Source organism: Astatotilapia calliptera, chromosome 3 (assembly GCF_900246225.1).
Source record: "Astatotilapia calliptera chromosome 3, fAstCal1.2, whole genome shotgun sequence".
NCBI classification, from domain to species: domain Eukaryota; kingdom Metazoa; phylum Chordata; class Actinopteri; order Cichliformes; family Cichlidae; genus Astatotilapia; species Astatotilapia calliptera.
This window is the reverse complement of record NC_039304.1, coordinates 4,062,386-4,076,881: the sequence shown is the minus strand read 5'-3', so window position 1 is coordinate 4,076,881 and position 14,496 is coordinate 4,062,386. Positions and strand designations below refer to the sequence as shown.

The 14,496-nt window shown below is 40.5% G+C and overlaps 4 protein-coding genes across 4 annotated transcripts; 2 read left to right on the top strand and 2 right to left on the bottom strand.

Annotated features, from left to right (window-relative positions):
• The first annotated feature begins 292 nt into the window (after positions 1-292).
• On the top strand, positions 293-2,518 carry LOC113017000 (ependymin-like). The gene is made up of 6 exons (XM_026160255.1): positions 293-484; positions 620-654; positions 1,077-1,211; positions 1,683-1,869; positions 1,957-2,044; positions 2,151-2,518. Exons 1-6 carry the CDS (start codon positions 418-420, stop codon positions 2,278-2,280), a joined length of 642 nt encoding a protein of 213 aa, XP_026016040.1. The 5' UTR covers positions 293-417; the 3' UTR covers positions 2,281-2,518.
• Positions 2,519-2,941: 423 nt separating this feature from the next.
• On the top strand, positions 2,942-4,965 carry LOC113017017 (ependymin-like). Its single transcript, XM_026160280.1, has 6 exons — positions 2,942-3,315; positions 3,497-3,531; positions 3,666-3,800; positions 3,885-4,077; positions 4,235-4,322; positions 4,557-4,965. The coding sequence occupies exons 1-6, from the start codon at positions 3,201-3,203 to the stop codon at positions 4,678-4,680; spliced, it is 690 nt and encodes a 229-aa protein (XP_026016065.1). The 5' UTR covers positions 2,942-3,200; the 3' UTR covers positions 4,681-4,965.
• Positions 4,966-6,440: 1,475 nt separating this feature from the next.
• cskmt (citrate synthase lysine methyltransferase) lies at positions 6,441-8,016 on the bottom strand. Its single transcript, XM_026160266.1, has 2 exons — positions 7,843-8,016; positions 6,441-7,162 (listed from the first exon to the last, which is right to left on the bottom strand). Exons 1-2 carry the CDS (start codon positions 7,919-7,921, stop codon positions 6,486-6,488), a joined length of 756 nt encoding a protein of 251 aa, XP_026016051.1. The 5' UTR covers positions 7,922-8,016; the 3' UTR covers positions 6,441-6,485.
• A 706-nt stretch (positions 8,017-8,722) lies between these two features.
• Positions 8,723-13,786, bottom strand: LOC113016992 (ubiquitin thioesterase OTUB1). Its single transcript, XM_026160248.1, has 7 exons — positions 13,705-13,786; positions 11,737-11,798; positions 10,347-10,445; positions 10,100-10,218; positions 9,768-9,852; positions 9,240-9,434; positions 8,723-9,065 (listed from the first exon to the last, which is right to left on the bottom strand). The coding sequence occupies exons 1-7, from the start codon at positions 13,784-13,786 to the stop codon at positions 8,868-8,870; spliced, it is 840 nt and encodes a 279-aa protein (XP_026016033.1). The 3' UTR covers positions 8,723-8,867.
• Positions 13,787-14,496: the final 710 nt, after the last annotated feature.

Below are 14,496 nucleotides of genomic sequence, written 5' to 3'. Positions count from 1 at the left end.
CGAGCTGCCGTAGCTCAGATTAAATGTGGTTCTGATAGAAAGATGTCAGGATACAGAGTGCATCACACAATATGAGGCAGGTGGTCATAATGGGGTTATGTTTCACTTTTGTTGCAGAATTTGTACATTTGTAAGCATTTACAGTCTACACACACTCTGCTGTATGAGGCTCTTGCCCTTGGAAAACATTAACCAGCTTTTAATGTACAAAGACATTTCCTTTTATGGGCTTACACTGCGACCTCACCCTGACAACACCCGAATCTGAACTTGAGCCCTCAGATGTTGGTTGAAAATAAAATCCGGAAGCATCTAGGCCTGTCTGGTCATCTGTCAGCATATATAAGGAAGTGCAGCTCCTCTAGAGCAACAGAGACTTCGCAACTACCTGTGAGAAAGTCTGCGGATTCCTCGAAGATGAAACTCTTTGTGGTGTTAGTGTGCGTGCTGGCAGGCTGCCTGGCAGAGAAACCTCGCCCATGCAGTAAGTAAAAAAGGAAATCGGAGACGAGCTCCGTTGTGGTTACAGTGATAGCTCACTGTTGGGTTCTCATTGCTGTTTTCTCTCGCTGACTTGTAAATATTAATAAATAATTCTGTTTTCTCTTATTTCACGCAGAAAGCCCTCCCCTTCTGACTGGAGCCCTCACTGTTGTGAGTTTATGCTTTGTGTACTTAAAACTTTTGCTGTTGCTATTAATTATGAGGGAGAAATGAGCCTCTGTTGTTGTTGTGCATTAGCAATGTTTGATTGAAACATAAAATATGACCCATTGTTTAATGTTTGGGTGAACAGTGGGTAAAAAGCATTTAAAAAAGAATAAAAGTGTGTCAGCCACTGCATCAGAGTTAGGAATGAGGTGGTCTTGTGGTGTTGAGATACAAGTCCAGACATTTCAGTGCTCAGGTCAAGGTCCAGATTGATGTTTATGGCGAGTGAGCACGTCTGACAGTGTGGAAAGCAAACAAAGAAAATGAAAGTTGTACTTGAACCAAACGTGCAACCACATTTAATTGTCATTCATATTCTGTGTGAACGAGAAAGATGTCAACAATCTTGCATTCTGTTTCTCCAGTCCACACAGAATGAAAAGCTGTGGGTTTATGCCAAATACCTGTACGATGCATGGGGACAAAGGGTCCGGCTCATGGAGCTGGGGAACTACCAGAACAAGTCTTTCACCTATGACGCCCTGCTGCTCTTCAGAGAGGTGACCAAAGCAAACACAAGAACGTCTCAAATATTTGTTTTAGTGTGCAAATCACTGCTGATACGATTCTACTGAAGTGGAGACGCATGAGGCCAACAACACAACATGTTATAAGAAAGTATTTTCTTTCCTTAATGTTTTACTGGAATATAATGGGAACTCGTAAGCATGTGCAACTGACACAATAAAAAGCGGGCCATATTTAAAAAAACAAAAAACAAAAAAAACCCCGACAATGACAGCATATTTAATTAGTTTAAGGTTAGCACATCTTTCTCTTGATTAGAATAGATATTATGGCATAATTTTGGGTGTGAGCACCCATATATGTTATTTCTGTGCTAGGTTTTGGTTGTTATTTCCATCTTCAGCAAACAGAAGTTACTGAAATAACCATCATCTTTAGACTGAATCCTATTGTATGTAACAGCAAAAGAAATTCTCATTCTTACCCCACAACTCATGCACCAGGCTGCCATGTATGAGATCGACGACAAAGCTCGTACATGCAAGAAAAAGCCTCTGAAGGCAGACTTCCATCCTATGGAAATCCCAATAAATTCAACTCTGGTGGGCCAAGCCGTCCTGGGCAGCTCATCTGGACCTGGTGAAGGACTCCTGGTCAACACCTGGACTGGAAATCTTCCTGGAAACACAGGTGAGTTGGCATCTAATGTTCAGAACTGTCATCCTGGCTGTTTATCTGCACTCAGTTTATGGACACATTTCATGTCTGTCCTTCCAGGAAAGTACCTGACCACCTTCACTGAATTCGGATGCATTCCAGTCAACACTATGTACCAGACACAAGAGTATGGATGGATGGTGACAGGGTTCGTTTCCTCTCAAGTCTATAGTGTGAAAAATGTAGAATGAAATACGTTTGCGTCCGTCCAAGTAAAAGCTGTGTCCCTTTTTTTTTTTTTTTGTGCTCACCAGCTTCTTCAACAACGTCGTTGGGATTTCTGACCCTGGTCAGCTCAACCCCCCCGACTTCTGCCCAACAGAGATGACGTCGAATGGAGAGAAGCCTGAAGATTTCACCAGCTTGTTCTTTAAGCTGCAGTGAAGGCTTCGGCGGGTTTTTATCTTACGCAGTGCACTGAGATCACCAATGTTGGAAATTGGCATTATATAAGTAAAAATGAATGGCATGTAATTGCATGTAAAATGCTGTCTCCCCCGTATTCCTGTTTAAAACATGGAGGACGAGTTTGGCCTCATTGTTCTTTCTGTGTATCTCTAACCGGGATGAACTTTGCAATCTTTTTGGCATGCAGAAAATGATAAAGCGGTTCGACAAATCATCTGGTTTGGTTTGGTTTTTTTGTAACAGGTTATTGCCTGTCATATTTGCTTTTCTTACTTCCCATTTTCTAACACTGTGTTGTGGCCACATCTTGTGTTCATCAATATAAATGTAACGCATGAATGCATGCGGTGTATTTCTTGTTTCATAAGAAAAGGTAAAGAAGGATGTATTCTCACAATCTGTCTATTGACACAAAAAAACCAACATGTGACTTAATGGTTTCAAGAGAAAAAAAAAAGTCCTGGAGGATCAAAAGTCTTTATGTTTAATGCCCACCTTGCTGGTTTCCAGTTGTTACTTGCTTTCTGGGTTGGTTCACCAGACAGGTGACACTAGTCACCTTTACCAGCAGACATAGTTTCTAGCTTGTTAAAGTAGTTTGTGTACATATGAAGTGGGAGTGGTTAAGGTTACAAATGCTGCTCTTTTACATCTACATGCAGTCTATCCTCTCAACTTTCTCTTCAGTCAGCCTTCTAGCTCCTCCCCTTGGTTTGTTAGTTAGGGGTCAAAACAGCTAAAACGCAGTTTCTACTATTAAAAGACATTCCCTTGACTTTTATTCTCACATAACTGGTGTATTGAGAAATGACAAACAAAAAACTTGGCAGCGAAAACAGAATGGGAGTATCACCTGCTTGTTTTTTAAGGAAGTGATATTTTTGAAGCAGTATCATATGAGCAGCTGTTGCAGAGGAAAACATTCAGATCTGCAATCGAACAGCATGAAGGTCCTCGTCCTGCTTGTGTGCCTGTCCGTGGGCTGTCTCGCTCAGAGACCACGGCATTGCAGTGAGTACGCAAACATCTGAAGAAAGTCCTCTTTCTTCAAATGTCTCCAAATGCAGCAGTTCTCTTGCTTTAGCATCAGAACTGATGGTGCCGATTTGTTTTTGCTTCAGTGTAGAATGACCAAGTTAGCAATGTAGCACATCTGTAGTGTAAATCCTCCAAAATGCTTTAATTTTCACAGGATACCCGCCACTGATGAGCGGAAGCCTGTCTGTGGTAAGTCTCCTCTCATATCCCTCGATTACATTTGAGTGTTGCAATAACAACTGATACTTAATGCAGTTGTTAGTTATTCAGAGTAATCTGTGAGAAGTAATCTGCAATGACGAACATTTGCCTCTGTTTGAAAGTCCACTGCAAATCAGAAACTGCTGGCATTCTCCAAGTACATCTATGATGGACTGGGAGAGCGCATCCGCTTCAGACAGTTTGGACTCTATGACAATAAGACCTACCACCTTGATGTGCTTCTACTGTACAGAGAGGTAGCGACGGCACAGCAGTAATATTTGCATTCAAGTTTATCCTGGATACCATAAATGACTGTGTAATGGTGCCCTGTCCTCTAGGGTGTTATGTACAAAATAAACAACAAGAACCGCACATGCACTAAGCAGCATCTGAGCCCTGACTTCCATCCGCTGGCAGTTCCAAGAAATGCCACCCTGATGGGCCAGGTTGTGTTGGGCGCCTCCTCTGGTCCTGGACAGGGAGTCCTGGTCAACAGTTGGTACGGGGAGGAGAAGACGAAGACGGGATCAGGTACAATAAGAGGAAATCAAAGCGAAAAATTGCAAAGTCATGTGTTAGTTTGTAACACATGACATTCTCTTACATAAGCTTGTGTTGATCACAAACAAACCTGCTTGTCTGGTTGCGCTGCCTCGGCTCCCATGTGATCCACTTCTTGTTTCTGCAGCCAAGTACTTTACCACTGTCACCCAGTTTGGATGCATCCCCGTCAGTACTCTGTACCACACCAGCAGCGGTGACTGGGTGGTCAACAGGTCAGTGGGCAGAAGGCTTTTAATATTGTTCTAGAACTTTCATGCATGTTTCCAAAACTATTTGTCACGTTGCGTTTTTTTCCTTAATATTTGCCAGTAAACACTGAACTGGGTCCCTCAGTAGGGCACTGGCTTTTTCTCACACTCTAAAGTCTCTGAGAATCTGTGATCCTGGTTGAAGAAAACTGTTGGCATCCTCTGATTCATTTTGCTTTATTTGTTTCTGTTTTTCAGCTTCTATAACAATGTCATTGGATTAGTCGATCCCCAAAAACTCAACCCGCCATTTTTCTGCATGAATGCTGAGCAGGGGGATGAAGACGAGCCAGTAACATTTCTCAGCTTGTTTAAAGAATGATTTTACAAATGGTGGTGACAATGATGATGATGATGAGTCACTGAACTGCGTTGCTGCCATTCATAAACAAGCTTCATTTGGTTAAAATTCATGCTAATATTTAATCAGAGTATTTTCATACATATTTTACATTCATCAGATTGAGCAGCGTTTCCTCTAAAATCTATTTTTAATCACACTGTTTCTCTTTTTTAATATTTTCCCATAACAGTTTATCGGTTAAATTAGTGTTTTAACATTTATGTCATAAGAAAATAAAAACAAATTCAGAAAAGTCGAGCCTGATACTTTGTTCCTGATACTTTTTTCACTGATCTGCACAAACTGCAGTAGGAGTGTGGCAATAATCAATACTCACAGACTAACAACGCAAAGACTAAAGGCCACTGGTATGTCCCACTGGGTGGCATGTTGGCAAAGTTCAGGAGTATCACACCAAAGAAGATCCTGAAGCTGAAGAAGCATTTTGCCATTCCCACTTCAAGAAGACTTCAAATGAATATTTTAACCTCACACCTTCCACAACAAAACTGGACAAATCAAGAAATAAATCTAATGGCATACATTCTGCTACTTTCCAGATGTTGCAGAGCGTGGTGTAAGGGTATTGCTACACCCTGTCATCCACTGATTGACTGGGGGGGTAGGCAAACTGAGGGCTATCAGCAGTGTCTTGGGCCATGTGGTTGATGTGTGTGAGAACCAGTTTTTCGAGGCATTTCATGGCAATTGGTGTGAGTGCCACTGGCCTGAAGTCGTTTAAGGTGGACATGTCCGGTCTTTTGGAGACTGGTATGATGGTGGAGGATTCGAAAACGCATGGGACTACTGCCTGACAGGTTGAAATGCACAATGCACTGTTACCTCCCAACAAGCATCCCTCATCATCATTTCTTTGTGGCGTTTCTCTCTGTGTGTGAGTAGTCCAGCTTCTTCCCACAGAGGCATTAAAGCCTCAGTGGGGTTAGGTTGTTTTGCCCATAGGTGTGAGCGGTTGTGTTTGTGTTAGAGAGACACCTTTTCCACCCACCCACCCTCCCAAAAAGCTAGAATTGGATGAACCGAATGACATTTGTAATGCATTATGTAAAGCTGCAAGGTATTTAGATGTTTCTCATAAATAAATCTGAGTAACATGAATTAATAAATCAGAAATAATATCTGAATGCGGGAGATCCATCACTGCCAAAAAATATTAATTTGATTGGAAACCATTAATGTGTCTAGCTGATGTTTTTTCTTCCCTTTTCTTTCTTCCCTATTGTAGTGCACTGTAACTTTGGTACTTTGTACCTAGAGCTACTCTTCTGTTTACAAAGAGGAAATGAGCAATGTGGTCGTGACCTGGAAAACACACTGCCACAACATCACAACAACTTTGCCTACTTATCTCTCTATATATAAGTTAGATATATATAGAAGTACTTCCATAATATGATCGCCCAAAACTACTGGGCTTTAAACATTACTAACGTGTACCTAAAACTGCCGTCTCCAGGCCTGGAAATGTTTCTACTCTACTCTACATGTCTTTAAAATATTTCTCTAAAAGAGGCATATGTGTGATGTAAGTATAGAGAACATTTACTTTGCAAATTGTATCAGTGTTGTGTTCTGCTGGATGGGATTGAAATCCTGGATGCTGGGTGCCTGCTGGCCACTAGATGGCAGTGTGTGACAAGTAATGAAAGAGAGAGATTTCCAAATCTATGCAACTCAAACATGAAACACTGATTTACAGTTCAGAGATGATATTACAATTGTGTTGTATTATTTTATTTATTTATTGGAGTAAAAAGTTTCAGTTATAGAGCAGGATGAGGGGTCACCTGGTAGCAGTAGTAATGGATCCCCCTTAGCTCTCCAACTTCCTGCACCCCAACATCTGCTGTCATCACTCCCGGATCCTGTGCAGCCGTCTCCAGCCAAATAAGCCTGGAGTCAGGGTCCTCATCAGAAAACTGGAGCAAGGACCCTGAACTCCGCAACACCCTTAAACACTGCTTCAAGACCAGGCTGGCATTTCGCTTCCCCTCCCTGGACCTTAACAAGGCATCAGTGGTCCCCTTGTCAATTATAAGGTCCACAGTACTAGGACTGAAGCGTTTATCAAGCTGTGTGCAGTCCAGCTCTACGAACTCAATTTGAGAAGAACAGCTGTGAGGTTGAATGGCTTTAGCTTGAATGTGTTCCTGCATTAGTTTCACAGCTATGGGGGAAATGTCAGCACAAGTGACATGGACGGAGACAGGAGAGTGCCTGTAGATAGAGGGTCCCAGTGCTGACGTACCACAGCCCATATCCACCACCTGGAGCGCAGCGTCTGGGCGAGACATAGTTTGCAAGAGGGGCATGATGAAGTCTCGGACAGAATCGAAACCAAAAAACCACTCAAAGTTTTTGAAGGTGGCTTTCCCGCTGCTGGTCTCGGTGTAGAAGCGGTCCCAGGTTGCTTTCTTATCCATGTTTTCAATCAGTTCAGCTACAGTGAAACAAAGATGGGACACAGGAGTTATCAGTAATACACAAAACATCGGTTATTTTAGCATGATCATGACTGAGCTCTTTTCTTAGGTTATAAATAGACATTAATAGTTTCTTTTGAGGAAGTTCCCTCAACTTTAATGTGATTTCCAAGTTTATACAACAGCAGTGTGTATAAGATACATTTATGCATTGCTGATATTGTTGTAAAGATGCACAAAACCTTTCAGTCAAATCCACGTGATAAACATGCTTTGCTGTTTGGTTCAGCTTTTCGGAAGCTGCGGTTTATGATGTTGTTGACAGGTGTTTGGCTAAGTGTTGCCCAACTGTGGTCTGCACAATTGTTTAGAAGGCACACTGCGGCTGCGATTAGAGACTTCAAGCACATCTTTCTACACAGCTACGATGACCTTTAATGGGCTTTAATGTGTAAACTAGCAGCCGACTGTACTACAGGACTACCTCGTGGTACAACTGCTTTTTTTTCAGTGAATACGTCACTAGCTTGCACCCCAGTCACAGCAGAGTCCTTCGTCTCTGTGAATGGCTAAGGTGTTGTAGCTAGTTGCTAGCTGTAGCTTATTAGTCTGCAGTCACGTGTAGCATGAAATGTCATGAACACATTTCAGTCAGGCTAGCCTGGTATTAAAAAATATATAACATGTTTATACATACCAGTTAGAGAAGAATGATACCGCAAATAAGCCCCCAAAACTCTTCTGCCTGACAAAAATGACTTTAAAAACGGAGACATCTTGCCTTTCACTTTAACCTTTAACGTAAGAGTTCTCACTTTGGTATTTTTTCTTGGTACCAACAGGACTCAACGTCCATAAAATGCTAAAGAGCAAAGTATTTTATGGTTATAGACGATCTTTGGTTCGGTTATGCTGCAGTGACGGAACTGCGCATGTGTGTGAGTGCAAGCGTAAACAACATACACCCACTTAACCATTCTGTCAAAAAGCAGCTGTCCGTGTACATCACTGACATCTGTATATTGAGAACTACATATCAAACGCTTTCTAGGTACCAAAAACCTTTTAACATGTACGTTTTCTCTTGTAGGTCATATACTATTTATTACTGTATAGTCCCATATTCTTCTTTCTCCTCTCCCTGCAGGAATAATGCAATAATGCTTTCAATTCAAGTATGGTTATACCAGGTTCCTACAGATGGATGCAGCACAGTTCTGACATCAAATATGCATCAACGTGCAGTGTTGTTTACACAAAAAGACTTAGAACGTTATTCTCAACTTTCAATATTTAACTGAAAAACAAAAATCATACTGACACAAGAAATAAGATGTAAATTGCTTTAATAAAACTCAATGAAACGCAGTGTAACAAAGGAAAAGAAACAAAGCAAGTAGATAACATTTACAACCACAAAAGAAAAAAAAACCCTGTACAACTCTAAATGGTTGGAGTCACTTCTATATTTCCAAAGATTTTTTTTTTTAATTTAATCATTTTGTCATGACTGAAGGTAAATTTGGGGGTTTGGGGCAAGAAGGGCAAATGAGGCAAGTAATGTGATTTTCTCTCTCTTTTTCGTTTTTTTTTTTCCAAATACACGAGTGTAATCTCATACACAGATGTACGTTTCATCAGCATGGCTGCTGGTAGGATTTCTTGAATGCGCTGCTGCGGCACACAGCAGGAGATGCATGAGATGGGCTGTGGCCAGGAGTGCTATTTGTACAAGATGTCGTAATGGCCAGGTCTATAGAGGAGGAAGATGCGGGGGTCTCCGCCTTCGGGAAAGACGTGGTGATTGACTGTTCCTCCCTCTCCTCTATCCATGTACTCCACCAGAATGGATACGTCCAAGGCCTGAGCTAAGGCGATGATGTGAATGTGGTCACTTTCTTTAGACATTGGCTCTACCTCCTTGGAAAAAGAGAAGAAAAAAAGCACATTAGGTGCGAGTTTCAGACAATAAAACGTGTTTTTTGTACCAGAATGGCAAACAGTCATAACATGTCATAACAGTTCAACAGTTATGTACATTATATTTAAATTTAAAAGCAGGAAAATGATTATCTACGTAGGGAAAACCTTCACCTGCTGGCAGAACTCCTTGACAGTGCGCCCACCCTCTATGAAATGCTGAAAGAAGGTATGCTGTCGCTGCAAGTAGCCTGAGGTGAGCAACCGCAGGTACACCACCACATAGTCTGATACGTTCTGGTCATTGAAGGAGTTCAGCAGCTCCTGCAGGCTCGGCTGTTTCTCACATAGCTCAATCAGGTCCATGAACTAGCAAGAAAAACAAGATTTACATGTTTAGACTCATGTACTCAGGCCTCAGCTTGCCAACTTTCTATTTAACTGGCCAAAACATGTGCTCTGGCAGATGGCCATCTAAAATTGGCTAATCAATAAGGAAAAATCATTTGCACCTTAACCAACATAACAAATGATATGCTGTCAATCAGGTTGAGGGTTTTACACCTCTTTTTTTAAGCTTATTTACAGCAACAATGTAAAAAAAAACCAGACAATAAAACAAATGTATCTAACTAGATGACATCCATTTGCATTTGTAGCAACTTCACAAAAATAGTCATTTAGGTTTGCCAGAATACTCACAGTATTGTGAAAATCTTCAATAGTAAACTCAGTGAAACCTTCGTTAACCAGATCCAGTTTACTTTTAGCTGCAACTGCTTTGAACCTGATGAGACAAAATGTGTATTTAAAAAGTAAAAATTGTAAATATTACAGCCGCCTATGTGCTTATCCGAATTTTAAAATATTGAAAACAGAACACAGTGTACTGCCCACACACACTCATACATCCGATGAACAGACAGAACAGCAGCAGAACGCATTTAAATCGTCTGAGATGATGATGAAGTGTGAATTTGAGCATAGACACTAACAGCCAGCAGAGCACACACAGTAACCACTCTGGCACTCACCTCTGAAGTTCTTTGCTGTCATCTAGCAGGGACTCGAGATGTGCAAAGCCAAAGGCTCTGTAGAAACAGTTTCCATCTGGTCGCGTCTTGCGAATGTACGAGTATTTTTTGTGCAGGTCCTGTAATAACAATAATTTTAAAAAAATCTGTAACACCAGATCCAAAACAGTTTTTGCGAATTTAAACAGAGAAACTTTGGATTGACGTGTGGCTGCAGTAACCTGAGAGGTGCAGCGCTCTGACTGACCTTGATCTTGAGCTGATAAACCGTGTCATCCTCAGCGTACTCGCTCTGCAGCACCGACAGGTCCTGTCTGTCTGACACTAAAGGGTTACTGTTGGCTATCTGCACAACCACACACACAAAATTGCAAATTAGTCATTGCAATCCATCTCAATACTTGTTTTTAGACTTTTTATTAAACAGTATGTCAGTGATTATGCATTAGTGACATTTCTTTTTATGCTCATCATAATCTCACAGCTGTGCACATAAAGCCTGTTACAGGTCAAGGTCAGTGTAATTACTGCACAGATAGATTCTCAAAGAAATGCATCTCATTTGTGTTCAGAGTGCAAATGATGCTTTTATAGCCCTGTCCACATGTCATCTGAGATTTCTGAAGTTGTAACTGTGAAAAAAAAAAATAAATAAATAAATAAATAAAGACAGTGGAATAGGGCTGCCACAAACGATTATTTTGATAGTCAACTAGTCACCGATTATTTTTGCGATTAGTCGACTAATCAGATCATCATCCATTGAACGTAAAAGTACAGCTTATTGCACCAGCAGCATCTGCTCTTATATAACTATCATTAGCTTACAGCTTTAAGTGTTTAAGGTCTGTGCTAACTAAAAATAAAGACAAGATGATAGTTAATTGAATTTTAATTAAATGTGCAGATTGTTTCGGTGGAGTTTAATAAACTCAGCCGATTTACTCAGGAACAAATAAAATACTGAAAAAAGCCAAACAATAACATTTTTAAGTTATCTAAGTGACTTATATATCATGTTTAACCTGAGTAGGGCGGTGGGTTTGAAAACGATCTGCCGGGAGTCCGGTGCTCTCATGGCCCCCGGCTAGCTATCGAGCTAGTGGGTAACAGACGTCTCTGAAAACGTCGGAGCGCTTTTGAAAATATGTGGTGTCCTGATAAACTGAGCAGATATTTGAGGTTTACACAGCTACATTCTCGCCTGAAAATATGTTAAACGTTTATTTTGTGACCCAGAAAGAATAATAAGAGTAATATTAAAACTAACTAGCTGCCGCCATTGTTGACAACTGCGCTGGGCTGCGCTATGAATTCTGGGACACAGTTTCTTCTTCTTCGGGGTTTAACGGCAGCTGGCATCCTTGTACATGCAGTGCTGCCATCTTCTGTTTCAGTCCGTTATTACACTCTTAAATCCTACTACTTATTCCTGCTTTTGGGATCTTACAAAGCTTCAAACGACGCGTCGACTATTAAATCAGTCGTCGACGATTTTGATAGTCGACGTAATCGTGACTAGTCGACTAATCGTGGCAGCCCTACAGTGGAATGTGGAAATTTGCTCATCCGGATCCCGAGAATAACACAAAGTCATCTTTATTTCTTTTTGCTTTCCAAACTAAAGGCTTTCTTACCTCCTGCTGAATCCGGTCCTGTTGAGCAATTATGGCCTCATCATATGCTAGGCAGTTCACTCCTGTAAGACAAAGGTGACATATTTAAGAGGCTTCAGGAGTAGAGTAGTACTTAAATGACATACTGGCCGACATGGAGGATGGTGAAGCTGTGGCATTGGGATTTTAACTGCACATCAGACTAGAAGCAGATTTACAATACCATAAATGTAGTAGCATTTATGGTGCTATATAAAGACAATAGCACTGTAACAGTTCTGAAACTGAGACTGAAACTGCCCTACAAACATCTACAGTATCAAAGCACAACTCCATCTTCCCAAACTGTGCAAGCTGTATAGAGGTGTTAATGTTTCGTCAAAGGATGCTAGTCTGAGAAAACTCTAATGTTTAAAAACTGATTAGGTTAACGTCTTTAGTAGAGGGACCCTAATGTGATCTACTGCCCAGATCTGTGGTTTAAAAAAATGAAAAAATTGAAAAAAGGATGAACTGAAAGCTAGTTCCACCTTCTAGTGTTTCAGAAAGTTAGGATGCAAGCGTTTGCTACTAGGAAAACAACTGTTGCACAAATTCAATATTTGGATTGGATATTGATCCGATACCAACCGTGAAAACTGGACCGGCTATCAGTGATAACGAGCCAGCCCATTCGATTCACTTCTGTGTTGCTCTGTGTTTACTTTGCCACGTGTATCCTAGAGCTGTTTTCTTTTAATTCACTAACAAATACCAAAAATTGTATAGAATTATATTTATTTATTCATTCCTTTTTAGTTTTTTCAAAGTTAGGAAATGTTTTAACTTGAGTCTCGTGTTTCCTGAAACATAAAAGAATACTTTCTAGTCTCTTGCTCACATTGATATAGATTATTCAATTAAAACTGGTATCCTATCGCTAGTCAGTATTAGCAGTTAGCAAAGCTAAGGTATCGGTATTGGATGGGATTCAGAACAAGCCTATTTGGGCCATCGCTGACTGCATTCACTTTTACAATTGGTGTGTTTAAGCAGATGTGACCTAGTGACACTGTCAGTGTACCTGCATTGCACCTGCAACGCTGTGTGACAATGTAATACCCGAACAAGCCAGGGACTAAAACTGAAATAACTTTATATTACTTGGTTATTCTAGGATATTTTTTAAAAACGCCTAGCTTGGATTTAGCAATCACAATTAAATGCGACTACATTATCTTGGATGTAAAAATAAATAAATAAATAAACTTGATTACCCGTAATACAGTGTAGGTAAGGAACTAGTATCTTAATAAAAGTAACGGTGCCAGGTCCTGCATGTCGTTTTGCTTTAAATGTTTGTCTTTTGTCAAAAAGCCCTTTTAGCTCGGTGTTTTCCTTCTCACTGGCGAAACCACTGATTTCGTTATAATGCCAGACAGCTGCATGTAAACAAAATGTAATAAAATCTGGAATAAATCAATTGACAAAGACACACTTCCCCTTTCCGTTTTCGTCACCTGCCGACACCAATAAGCAAACAAGAGCGCATTTAGCCCTTGGTCAGCATTTAACATGAAAACAAGTTAACCTACAAGCTAACGTCAGTCAGCTAAACTTGGCTAGCGCGACTTGTGCGAAAACAAAACAAATTTTAGCCACGACGACAGTCGCAGTTTTACAAACTAAAAATACGACGTCTTTTCTTTAATATTAAGTACACATTTTAAGCATTTCCAAAAGTCAAAACCTCTGGAACTGTCACTCACTGCTGCCCTGACATTAACTAAACAAGCTTTTTTTTCTTTGTGTAGCAGTGGCAGCTAGCTAACGTTAGCCCAGAAGCTCTGGCCTCTGTGTGCCCCTCACCGCTGCACATCAGCCAGATTCAGCACGGAGGAGGTAACGGCTGAAACGCTTTACAGATGCTCGTGTGAATAAGAGCTTTGTTTAGAAGAGAAATGACAGCGCACTTTGCTTGACATTTGTTGGTGTAACTGTTTCTCTCACCCTCCATCTCTCCCTGTGATGACTCTTGCTGCTCCTCCGCCATCTTAGCTGCTGAGATCGGTTTCCTCCCTCCGCATGACATCACTCGTCGCACACTTCCGAGCGCAGGTCAACGGTAAACTTACTTTATTTACTTACTTATTTATTTATTTATTTATTTATTCATTCATTCATTCATTCATTTAGTTGGTGGGCAACCTTTTCGCATGAATAATGACTTTGTTAACAAAGCTAAAGCGTCGTACGAGGCTTCCAGTAAATAATGCATTTATTTATATAATTACAGTATTATACCATATTTAATATACATTTATTTCTTTATTAATTAAAAACTTTAACTAAAATGAATAGAATATTTGGTAGTGTTGTCAAAGGGTTCGTGTTGTTGCTCCACGCCATTATAACAGGTTTCTTTTCTGAGGGTCAGGCAGGATTATGAGGCAGGTGAAGTGTGCAGTCCTTCCACAAAACCATGGACCCTCACAGACCTGTACAGTCACTGGTTTGGGGTCATTTGTTTAATTGCAAACATGGGGAAAATTATGCACTAATTCACTCTAAAATTAGAAGGGCTAAGGAGTTAGAAAATCCCTGCATACGTTAGTTCTAAATGGCTTGTTTTTATTTATTAAGTTAGTGGCTGTTCTTTAGTATCTATGATGAAGGTAAAAATACCACAAACAATTCGTTTTGTACATTCATCCTCTGTGATTTTGAGTTGGCCCTTTCCTGTCAGTATAAAGGTGTTTAACTGCACATTTGATCTTAGTATTAGAAAAAGCAGAGCACTTT